We start from the raw sequence: 12,322 nt of genomic DNA on the forward strand, positions 1-12,322 counted from the left end.
GATTACCGAAAACAGAGTAATATTAGCAAAGCAATCCGTCTCCATAAGAAGTTACCGCAGTTCTCTTGTTTGATTTAGCCGATTAAATATTTGAAGAGAGAATGTGAATAAATATCTCTTAGCAGGAGCAGCAGTAGTCTCTTGCTGCAAAGCAAACAAACACTGAAATGAATCAACACCAGGGGTTTCTTGGAAAACAAACGTTAGGGCCCCATTAGGATTTATTTGTAGTGTGTATACTTCTTCACAGTTCATAAAAAAAAATTGACTTTAGTGTTTTTGTTTTTTTTTTACAAATACATAATACACAAAATAAGATCTCTATCAACATAGACTACAACACTATAATGATGAGAACAACAACAACAACAACAAAAAAAGGCACTGGTGATGTTTTCAGTCGTATTATGCAGCACTAAACACATTGGCGTATGTTTGAAGAAACTTTATGTACTGGCACAAATAATTGAGTGAATAAATTAAATTCCGGTTTGTAAACTGAATCAGCGCTCCTCCTCTGCTGCATTCTTGGCGGTTGGCACCATCAGAGGTTGGTGTGTTTGAGGTAATCAGACGGATTAGTGGTGACACTTACAAGGGCAGTGGAGCTGCTTTTAGTTTTGGTTTAGCACTGGTTTAATATGCACAGTCCAAAAACAAAAAGTAAGTTCACTTGTGGTTGAGGTGCAAAGGATCAGTGAGAAATTCAGTCATGTTCATTGCAGAGCTGTCCAAGTTGAAGGTGGTCAGACGTTTGTGTGGAGCTGAGAGAATAAAGAATATCTTTTAGGCAGTGTTGTTTTCGTCAACAATGAAGATAACGGAGATATTTCATAACAAACAATTTTTTCATGTAGTGGACGTGACGATGAGGATCTAAAAATGTGTCTTGGGAGACCACATCATTATGAAATGGAGGTTAGTTTTCGTCTGACGAGACGAGAACGAGATGAAAATTTGCCATTGTTTCCGTCATCACAATGTGTGACATTTGTTATTGTATGTTCAGTTAGCATGCATCGTAGCAGTGTTTGGTCGTGTCACTCATGTGATGTGCCGTGCCCGCTAATTGCGTGTCCACTCGAGGCTCTTTTGTGAAACATGTCAGGTGTTGCTTGGTAAGTTGTGTTTTCTTATCTTGGCTAGATATTCCACTTTGTTTTAGCCTATAAAGGTCTGTGCTGAGTGAACATCACATGCTAAATGTAACTTGTAGCGTTAGCATAGCGTTCGTGCGTGTCGTCTTAAACTCTTGGAAAACTTTACATATAGTTCGTGACGTCCAGGTGACCTGACGTCCAGGTGAGTTTAATTAATTGAAACTAATGTACTGTTTTTCTGCTGAGTGTGTATTATCATAACGGATATGGTGGTGTCTTTGTAGACTGTACAATTATGTGCTCGTCTGTCAATATTTATTCAAAATTGTTGGAAACCTTTTATTTATTTATTTATTTATTTATTCATGGACTAAAACCTTTGACATTTGCAGACGAAAACATTTCAGTAATTAGTCTGAGTTTTCGTTGATTATAACTAGACGAAGACGAACACATTTTGAAATTACTAAAATATGACTGAGACTAATAAGTATTTACGTCCAAAAGAATAAGACGAAAATGAAAAGGTCTGCCAAAAACAACACTATAGTCCGGTTGTTCTTTTTAAGTATTGTATACAAAATTGCTTCATACGCTAGCTTGGCTTGGTCCGCAAAAGAAATACAGTGCAACTCAGCCTCTGGGTATCAAACGTGATGGCACTCAATTCTTGCAAATGACCGAAAAAGATGTCCAATCAATTTTGAATGGGAGACTTTCAGTATTTCAATCATTCAGTCAAAACAGACTGGAGATCTATCGCCGTCAATGGCACTGATACATGATCATTCACTGGTAGCCCTGCCAGTTAAAATGGATTCGGATGTCTTTTGCTGTCAATGGCACTAATGAGTCATTGTGCTATGAATTTCCCTTTGAACATAGTATGACGACAAAATTTAAGGTCTCAATATTTAAAAAAATAAATACTTCTGTTTGTTGTAAAACTTGATACTGTAATTTCAGTGGTATGAAAAACTAAACCTTTTGGAATTTCTGACATTTCTGCATAAAATCATCAAATCTGATCACAAAAAAATCACACAGATGAATAAACAGTGTCTGCTTTAGCTTAAACTGCCCAAACATTTATAGGTTTTCATATTTTAATGAGGATAGTATGCAAACAATGACAGAAGGGGCGAAAATAAGAGAACCATCACATTTAATAATTTGTGGTCCCCCCTTTGGCAGCAATAACTTCAACCAGACGCTTCCTGTAGCTGCAGATCAGGATGGCACATACAGTGCCTTGCAAAAGTATTCGGCCCCCTTGAATCTTGCAACCTTTCGCCACATTTCAGGCTTCAAACATAAAGATTTGAAATTTAATTTTTTTGTCAAGAATCAACAACAAGTGGGACACAATCGTGAAGTGGAACAACATTTATTGGATAATTTAAACTTTTTTAACAAATAAAAAACTGAAAAGTGGGGCGTGCAATATTATTCGGCCCCTTTACTTTCAGTGCAGCAAACTCACTCCAGAAGTTCAGTGAGGATCTCTGAATGATCCAATGTTGTCCTAAATGACCGATGATGATAAATAGAATCCAAATGTGTGTAATCAAGTCTCCGTATAAATGCACCTGCTCTGTGATAGTCTCAGGGTTCTGTTTAAAGTGCAGAGAGCATTATGAAAACCAAGGAACACACCAGGCAGGTCCGAGATACTGTTGTGGAGAAGTTTAAAGCCGGATTTGGATACAAAAAGATTTCCCAAGCTTTAAACATCTCAAGGAGCACTGTGCAAGCCATCATATTGAAATGGAAGGAGCATCAGACCACTGCAAATCTACCAAGACCCGGCCGTCCTTCCAAATTTTCTTCTCAAACAAGGAGAAAACTGATCAGAGATGCAGCCAAGAGGCCCATGATCACTCTGGATGAACTGCAGAGATCTACAGCTGAGGTGGGAGAGTCTGTCCATAGGACAACAATCAGTCGTACACTGCACAAATCTGGCCTTTATGGAAGAGTGGCAAGAAGAAAGCCATTTCTCAAAGATATCCATAAAAAGTCTTGTTTAAAGTTTGTCACAAGCCACCTGGGAGACACACCAAACATGTGGAAGAAGGTGCTCTGGTCAGATGAAACCAAAATTGAACTTTTTGGCCACAATGCAAAACGATATGTTTGGCGTAAAAGCAACACAGCTCATCACCCTGAACACACCATCCACACTCTCAAACAAGGTGGTGGCAGCATCATGGTTTGGGCCTGCTTTTCTTCAGCAGGGACAGGGAAGATGGTTAAAATTGACGGGAAGATGGATGCAGCCAAATACGGGAACATTCTGGAAGAAAACCTGTTGGTATCTGCACAAGACCTGAGACTGGGACGGAGATTTATCTTCCAACAGGACAATGATCCAAAACATAAAGCCAAATCTACAATGGAATGGTTGAAAAATAAACGTATCCAGGTGTTAGAATGGCCAAGTCAAAGTCCAGACCTGAATCCAATCGAGAATCTGTGGAAAGAGCTGAAGACTGCTGTTCACAAACACTCTCCATCCAACCTCACTGAGCTCGAGCTGGTTTGCAAGGAAGAATGGGCAAGAATGTCAGTCTCTCGATGTGCAAAACTGATAGAAACATACCCCAAGCGACTTGCAGCTGTAATTGGAGCAAAAGGTGGCGCTACAAAGTATTAACGCAAGGGGGCCGAATAATATTGCACGCCCCACTTTTCAGTTTTTTATTTGTTAAAAAAGTTTAAATTATCCAATAAATTTTGTTCCACTTCACGATTGTGTCCCACTTGTTGTTGATTCTTTACAAAAAATTAAAATTTTATATCTTTATGTTTGAAGCCAGAAATGTGGCGAAAGGTTGCAAGGTTCAAGGGGGCCGAATACTTTTGCAAGGCACTGTAGATCAGGACTAAGCTTGGCCCTTTCTTCTCTGCAAAATTGCTGTAGTTCAGTCAGATTCCTGTGATGTCTATTATGAATCGTTGCCTTTAGGTCATGTCACAGCATCTCAATGGGGTTTAAGTCTTGACTTGGCCACTCCATAATGTGTATTTTGTTCTTCTGAGACCATTCTGAAGTTGATTTACTTCTGTGTTTTGGATCATTGTCTTGTTGCAACATCCATCTTCTTTATAGCTTCAACTGTCTGAAAAACTGCATCAGGTTTTCCTGCAAAACATCCTAATAAATATTTGAATTCATTCTTCCATTAATGATTGCAAGTTGTCCAGGCCCTGAGGCAGCAAAACAGCCCCAAATCATGATGCTCCCTCCACCACGCTTCACGGTGGGGATGAGATGTTGATGTTGGTGAGCTGTTACAGTTTTTCCTCCACACATGACGTTGTGTGTTACTCCCAAACAATTCAACTTTGGTTTTGTCAGTCCACAAAATATTTTGCTAAAACTTCTGTGGACTGTCCAAGTTCCTTTTTGCGAACATCAAATGAGCAACTATGTTTTTATTATGTGTGTGTGTGTGGGGGGGGGGCATAAATGGTTATGTAAATCTATCAATATTTATTATTATTTATGGTGGGATCGTGGGGGCACGGGGGGCACTTTACCTTTATATTGCTCTGCACCAAGCACTTTAATGGAAACTAACCCATAGTATTGTTGGAACTCCAATCTGAATTTCGTTGTTATCTTGACAATGACAAATAAACTCTGAATCTGAATCTCTGATCTGTATTAAACAGCAGTGGCTTCCTCCGTGGAGTCCTCCCATGAACACCATTCTTGGCGATAGTTTTACGTATAGTAGTGGATGTGTGCACGGAGATATTGGACTGCGCCAGTCTTTAGCAGATATTCTAAGGTTATGTTTTACTTCTTTGAGTATTCTGCGCTGAACTATTGGCGTAATCTTTGGTGGACAGCCACTCTTTGGGAGAGAAGCAACAGTGCCAAACTCTCTCCATTTGTAGACAACTTCCCTGACTGTCGATTGATGAACATCCAGACTTTCATATATGGTTTTGTATCCTTTTCCCAGCTTTATACAAATACACAATCCTTGATCGCAGCTCTTCAGACAGTTCTTTTGACCGAACCCTGGTGCACATCAGACAATGCTTCTCAAGACATTTCTTACCAGGTGTGTGTTTTATAGTGGGCAGGGCAGCTTTAGACCACTCATCAGTGATTGAGAACACACCTGACTTAAAATGTTTGGTAAAAATCGGTTTCATTTGCTCTTTAAGTCTCCTTAGGCAGAAGGTTCACTTACTTATTTTTCCCCCTTCTGTCATTGTTTGCATGCTATATTTATAAATATAAGAAAACCTATAAATGTTTGGGTGGTTTTAGTTGAAGGAGACATCACATTTGATGGTGATTTTATGCAGAAATGTGAGAAATTCCAAAAGGTTCAGATACTTTTTCATACCACTGTATATCAGGGATATTAGATATTCTCATATGGTATGAGTACATTTCCTGGTAAACTGATCTATTTCATAGCCATTATCAAGTTAGCAACGAGCCTCATGCTAAATGTTCTCTGACAGCGAATACGTAAATGATCTTGTATCAGATAGCGATCTTTCTTTGACAAATAATTGCAATTCCTGAAAGTAATAAAAATTGTATCTGGGAAAAAAATGTGCATTGATTTGTTCCTTGACCTCGGCTATTCCAGCAATTACGTACCCTACGTGTGATCGTCAAAATCAATATGGCTTTGGTTTTGATGTGGGATTATAATGTCGGAAGATCTGAGGAGGTTAAGTGGTCATATTTACCCTTCCGGATAGATCAAACAAGAAATTTGGAACTGTTGTTTTAAGTTTCTGGTACGAGTGTTACATATTACAACAAGTTAGTTGACTTTGAAAGGTTTGTAGAACTATAATATATAATACAAGCAAGCAAATATCTATGGCTTCTTTATGAATTACAAAAGTGACATTGAAAACAAAATAAAATAAAATAAACTCACAAAATGTATCAGCGCTCCCGGAGCCACCAAGGAAAGCATTGGGGCTGTTGATGGAAGAAGCCAACACAGCTAGCCTCAGACTCCTGGAAGTGGCATCCAACTTTTCCTCCTAAAAGACAAATTAACTTGATAAGAGGCCCACCGAAGTCTGGATTTGTTTCATGCTTGTAATATTTGAATCATGCATCAATCTTCATCATAGTTACACTTTATACTCTGATAGTGTTAGTAGTTTTGTGTGAAAGGAATAGTATTTTTTCTCATATTTCCTGTTTGGCTGTTTGTAATACTCTAACACACCCAATATAAACTAAATAGCATTTATATCATAGCTGAAGAAAAACAAGCAGAATATATTTGATATTAGGAGCAGTTGGACTTGAAGTGATTAGAATTTGCAGTGCTAAGACAGACAACGGGCAGATAAGGGCAGAACAGATACAGGACGCCTTCTGACCATGGAAGCCCAACGATTGCATCATGCATCTGCACCACCAAATCCAGCAATCAGCTCTTCTGGACATCCATCCATCCATCCATTATCTTCCGCTTGTTCCGGGGTCGGGTCGCGGGGGCAGCAGCCTTAACAGGGAAGCCCAGACTTCCCTCTCCCCAGCCACTTCAACCAGCTCCTCCGGCGGGATCCCAAGGCGTTCCCAGGCCAGCCGAGAGACATAGTCTCTCCAGCGTGTCCTGGGTCGTCCCCGGGGCCTCCCGCCGGTGGGACATGCCCGGAACACCTCTCCAGGGAGGCGTCCGGGAGGCATCCGAACCAGATGCCCGAGCCACCTCAGCTGGCTCCTCTCTACGCGGAGGAGTAGCGGCTCGACGCCGAGTCCCTCCCGGATGACCGATCTTTTCACCCTATCTCTAAGGGAGAGCCCTGACACCCTGCGGAGGAAACTCATTTCGGCCGCTTGTATCCGGGATCTTGTTCTTTCGGTCACGACCCAAAACTCATGACCATAGGTGAGGGTAGGAACGTAGATCGACTGGTAAATCGAGAGCTTTGCCTTTCGGCTCAGCTCCTTCTTCACCACTACGGACCGGTGCAGAGTCCGCATTACTGCAGACGCCGCACTGATTCGCCTGTTGATCTCCCGCTCCCTCCTACCGTCACTCGTGAACAAGACCCTAAGATACTTGAACTCCTCCACTTGGGGCAGGACCTCATCCCCGACCCGGAGAGGGCACTCCACCCTTTTCCGACTGAGGACCATGGTCTCAGATTTGGAGGTGCTGATCTTCATCCCAACCGCTTCCCACTCAGCTGCGAACCGCTCCAGTGAGAGTTGGAGGTCACGGCTTGATGAAGCCAACAGCACTAAATCATCTGCAAAAAGCAGAGATTCAATGCTGAGGTCACCAAACCGGACCCCCTCAACACTTCGGCTGTGCCTGGAAATTCTGTCCATAGAAATTATGAACAAAATCGGTGACAAAGGGCAGCCTTGGCGGAGTCCAACCCTCACTGGGAACGAATTCGACTTACTGCCGGCAATGCGGACCAAACTCTGACACCGGTCGTACAGGGACCGAACAGCCCTTACCAAGGGACTCGGTACCCCGTTCTTCCGGAGCACCCCCCACAGCACTCCCCGAGGCACACGGTCGAACGCCTTCTCCAGATCCACAAAACACATGTAGACTGACCGTGCGAACTCCCATGCACCCTCGAGGACAGTCCAGAACAAATGGCGGGACATCTTGTCTTGCCACAAGAAACATCTGATACGGAGGAACCCGCGACTTAGAAGTGAACACTCAACACTCACATGGCGCTGAGGATGGCAAAATCCTTAAATCTTGTTGCCCTGACAATAGTAACGCCCGAGTTCTCCTATCTCATCGACAACAGAAAATAATACCAAACAACGTCCAAACACACCCGTCTACCGGACCACAGCCCGCCTCACCGGAGCCTTTAAAACATAATGTTTAACTAATCCTTGTCATTTTTCTTGGGAATCCTTTGTTGACTTGTGATATGGTGACCCTGGATCCAGTTTGCCTACTCACCTGGGTCTCTCTGTGCTGTATGATTGCTGCCGACTTGGAATACATTGTCAACTTGTGTTTCGATGCCTTTTTCCAACTTTTAAAATTGAGTCAGTACAAGGGTTTAAGACTAAGGTGAAGGAGAGTTTGGCCTTTTGGCCAGGTTGTTGGTGTTCTGCCAGCCCAGGCTGTTGGAATTGCGCTAGCGCGGTTCCAGCAGTTTGGCTGGCGTGATTCCGGCAATCTGGCTAAAAGGTCAGATTCCTCCTGTGTTATTTTTTTCAATGTTTTCATGCAAAATTTAATGTATAATGTAACAATTAATTGCTTTTTTCCCTTTGTTTTTTACACATTAATTGATAGTTCAGATAAAATAACTTTTATTGTCATCCCTTAATTTAAAACAGGCTATTATTTCAAATTGGCAGGGTTCAAAAGTGCCCAAACAAGTTGCTGTATGACCATTCCTGTGCTCTTCATACATTGTGTACATATTTTTGGATCAAAATAAAATGTGAATGTCAAAATGCTGTGCAAACAAATATTGTTACACAATAATGGCCACTAGTCTGATTTTTCTATGTGAGTCCACTAGAACAGGCATTTTGTGTTGTTTAAACGGGGGCCAGAGCTGTCAGCACTAGAGATGTCCCGATCCGATATTTGGATCGGATCGGACGCCGATATGGGCAAAAAAATGCGCATCTGTATCGGATCGGCCAACACGGAAAAATTACGATCTTCCGACTTCCGATCCATGTTTTTTTTTTAAATTCCGGTCCGGGTTTTCCAGCGCACCGATTTACATAATCCAATCCAGTTTTTGCTTCGGTTTCCCTAAAATCCGGTCTGCATTTTACGGTACACCTTCAACACACTACATTTACATTACCGTCTCCCAATTTACCGAGACACTTTATCGGTAAAAATGTCAGCTGTGTGGGATCATTTCACCTTAAAGGACGAAAAAGATGAAGAGGCAGAGTGCAACATATGCCACAATAAAGTCAAGCGTGGTGGTAAAGCTGTAAGAAGTTTTAATACAACCAACCTAATCAAGCATTTAGCAAAATACCACCACACACTACAGTGCCTTGCAAAAGTATTCGGCCCCCTTGAACCTTGCAACCTTTCGCCACATTTCAGGCTTCAAACATAAAGATATAAAATTTTAATTTTTTGTCAAGAATCAACAACAAGTGGGACACAATCGTGAAGTGGAACAAGATTTATTGGATCATTTAAACTTTTTTAACAAATAAAAAACTGAAAAGTGGGGCGTGCAATATTATTCGGCCCCCTTGCATTAATACTTCGTAGCGCCACCTTTTGCTCCAATTACAGCTGCAAGTCTCTTGGGGTATGTTTCTATCAGTTTTACACATCAAGAGACTGACATTCTCGCCCATTCTTCCTTGCAAAACAGCTCGAGCTCAGTGAGGTTGGATGGAGAGTGTTTGTGAACAGCAGTTTTCAGCTCTTTCCACAGATTCTCGATTGCATTCAGGTCTGGACTTTGACTTGGCCATTCTAACACCTGAATACGTTTATTTTTGAACCATTCCATTGTAGATTTGGCTTTATGTTTTGGATCATTGTCCTGTTGGAAGACAAATCTCCGTCCCAGTCTCAGGTCTTGTGCAGATACCAGCAGGTTTTCTTCCAGAATGTTCCTGTATTTGGCTGCATCCATCTTCCCGTCAATTTTAACCATCTTCCCTGTCCCTGCTGAAGAAAAGCAGGCCGAAACCATGATGCTGCCACCACCATGTTTGACAGTGGGGATGGCGTGTTCAGGGTGATGAGCTGTGTTGCTTTTACGCCGAACATATCGTTTTGCATTGTGGCCAAAAAGTTCAATTATGGTTTCATCTGACCAGAGCACCTTCTTCCACATGTTTGGTGTGTCTCCCAGGTGGCTTGTGGCAAACTTTAAACGAAACTTTTTATGGATATCTTTGAGAAATGGCTTTCTTCTTGCCACTCTTCCATAAAGGCCAGATTTGTGCAGTGTACTGTGGTCCTATGGACGGACTCTCCCACCTCAGCTGTAGATCTCTGCAGTTCATCCAGAGTGATCATGGGCCTCTAGGCTGCATCTTTGATCAGTTTTCTCCTTGTTTGAGAAGAAAGTTTGGAAGGACGGCCGGGTCTTGGTAGATTTGCAGTGGTCTGATGCTCCTTCCATTTCAATATGATGGCTTGCACAGTGCTCCTTGGGATGTTTAAAGCTTGGGAAATCTTTTTGTATCCAAATCCGGCTTTAAGCTTCTCCACAACAGTATCTCGGACCTGCCTGGTGTGTTCCTTGGTTTTCATAATGCCCTCTGCACTTTAAACAGAACCCTGAGACTATCACAGAGCAGGTGCATTTATACGGAGACTTGATTACAGATAGGTGGATTCTATTTATCATAATCGGTCATTTAGGACAACATTGGATCATTCAGAGATCCTCACTGAACTTCTGGAGTGAGTTTGCTGCACTGAAAGTAAAGGGGCTGAATAATATTGCACGCCCCACTTTTCAGTTTTTTATTTGTTAAAAAAGTTTAAATTATCCAATAAATGTTGTTCCACTTCACGATTGTGTCCCACTTGTTGTTGATTCTTGACAAAAAAATTAAATTTCATATCTTTATGTTTGAAGCCTGAAATGTGCCGAAAGGTTGCAAGATTCAAGGGGGCCGAATACTTTTGCAAGGCACTGTATATAAGAAGTATGTTGAGAAAACTGAAGACAAAAAGAAAGGTCCTATGCAACTAACACTGGCAGAAACTTTTGCTATGCGTGACAAACTGGCACTCGACAGTCCCAAAGCCAAGGGAATAACAAGAGTCATTGCCGAAAAATTAATTCTGGATGACGAGCCATTATCTCTCGTGAGTAAAGACGCACCATCCAACACTTAGAACCACGGTACAACATGCCCAAGCCGTCATTACATCCTTGAGCGATTCGGCCGTGGAAGATTCGAGAACGATTCACAAACATCCAAATTCCGATTATTGAAATATGTCAAGTAAAGCGGAACTAATACACAGCGCGGTCTTCGGGATGCAATGAGGAACGGACCGCATTGCGTCCCGAGAGTAAACCTCATGCTTGTCATAGACCCGAGTAATGCCAATGCTCAACTCACGGCTTTAGCTCAACTCATGCCGCTGGATAAAAAAAAAACAAGAATACCTGAATGCTGCTGACAGCCGCTGCAAACTACGTCAACATCGTTTTACTGTAGATAAAAGATATCATATGTATATATAACTAGAGGCAAAATGACAGACTCGACGGCGTTAGCAACATTGAAGTATTGAAAACGAGTTGCGTTACTAAACAGCCGCCATCTTAAAGCAGGAGACTTCCCTAGTAGGCTGTTGGGAACCTTCCAAGCGAACCTAATTAACTTTTTTATCTAAAATACTAAATCGGCAAAATCATGACTTGAATCTATCTTCAAAACAGTTTAAAACTTTCACATGTCGAAAGTAGACAGAAGGGATATTATGGAATAACGGGAGCAATTTTAACAACTTTAACAGTTGATTCACAAAATTAAATGAATTGAATGTAGTTTAAAGCTGCTGATACAGAATGGGGACTTGAGTATTTTATTTACTGTTATAAAATGTTAACTTGATACTGAAATAGTCGTTTATTTAAACCTGAGAGTCTTTTTATGCAATTTTTGTAACTAATGCATGAAACATTAAAAGCATCTAATAGCTTGGGGGGTTTGTGGGATTTTCCACTGAGGTTGTTTGTTTTGCTTTTTTAAGACAGTTTACAATATTATTTGCACGTTTTACTGACTGACTATGCCATTTCCGTTTGTTATTTATAATGTTTTGTGTTTGTCACTGAATAAACTGGTCAGTTTCTTGTTACCAACCGTTGAGTGTTATTCAAATTGACCTAATTCAGCTGGCTAGTTGTTATCAAGAGTACTAAAACCTTTTTCAACATGAGTCTGACAACTAAGTAAGGAAGCTAAATAACTTTAAACTTTCACACATGCTCAGATAGGCCGGTATCGCTATCAGATTGGAAGTGCAAAACAATGTCGGTATCGGATCGGAAGTGCAAAAACCTGGATCGGGACATTCCTAGTCAGCACATTAATAAACGTGAATGAAGAAAATGGTAAAACTTCAGAATTTATATTTATACTAAACCAGTAACACCTGAAGCTGCGTCATTATTGGCCATGTTATGCTATTCATACCAAGTCAAGTTTTTTTTGTTTTAAATGAGACTGGCTTGCAACAAGGCAAGCAGATTCTTTCATCATGACTTTTGGCACA

At 41.3% G+C, this 12,322-nt stretch overlaps 1 protein-coding gene across 3 annotated transcripts in view; it reads right to left on the reverse strand.

The window, feature by feature from the left end:
• Positions 1-214: 214 nt before the first annotated feature.
• The window catches only part of LOC130907744 (centrosomal protein of 128 kDa-like), an 81,160-nt gene continuing 69,052 nt past the window's right edge, over positions 215-12,322 (reverse strand). For all 3 annotated transcript variants that reach the window (XM_057823158.1, XM_057823157.1, XM_057823156.1), the window contains 2 exons: positions 6,020-6,128; positions 215-764 (listed from right to left, as the gene is read on the reverse strand). In XM_057823158.1, coding sequence (XP_057679141.1) covers positions 670-764; positions 6,020-6,128 — 204 coding nt within the window. In that variant the 3' untranslated portion in view covers positions 215-669. The remainder of the gene's footprint in view (positions 765-6,019; positions 6,129-12,322) is intronic.

The sequence above is a fragment of the Corythoichthys intestinalis genome, chromosome 19 (assembly GCF_030265065.1).
Source record: "Corythoichthys intestinalis isolate RoL2023-P3 chromosome 19, ASM3026506v1, whole genome shotgun sequence".
Taxonomy (NCBI): domain Eukaryota; kingdom Metazoa; phylum Chordata; class Actinopteri; order Syngnathiformes; family Syngnathidae; genus Corythoichthys; species Corythoichthys intestinalis.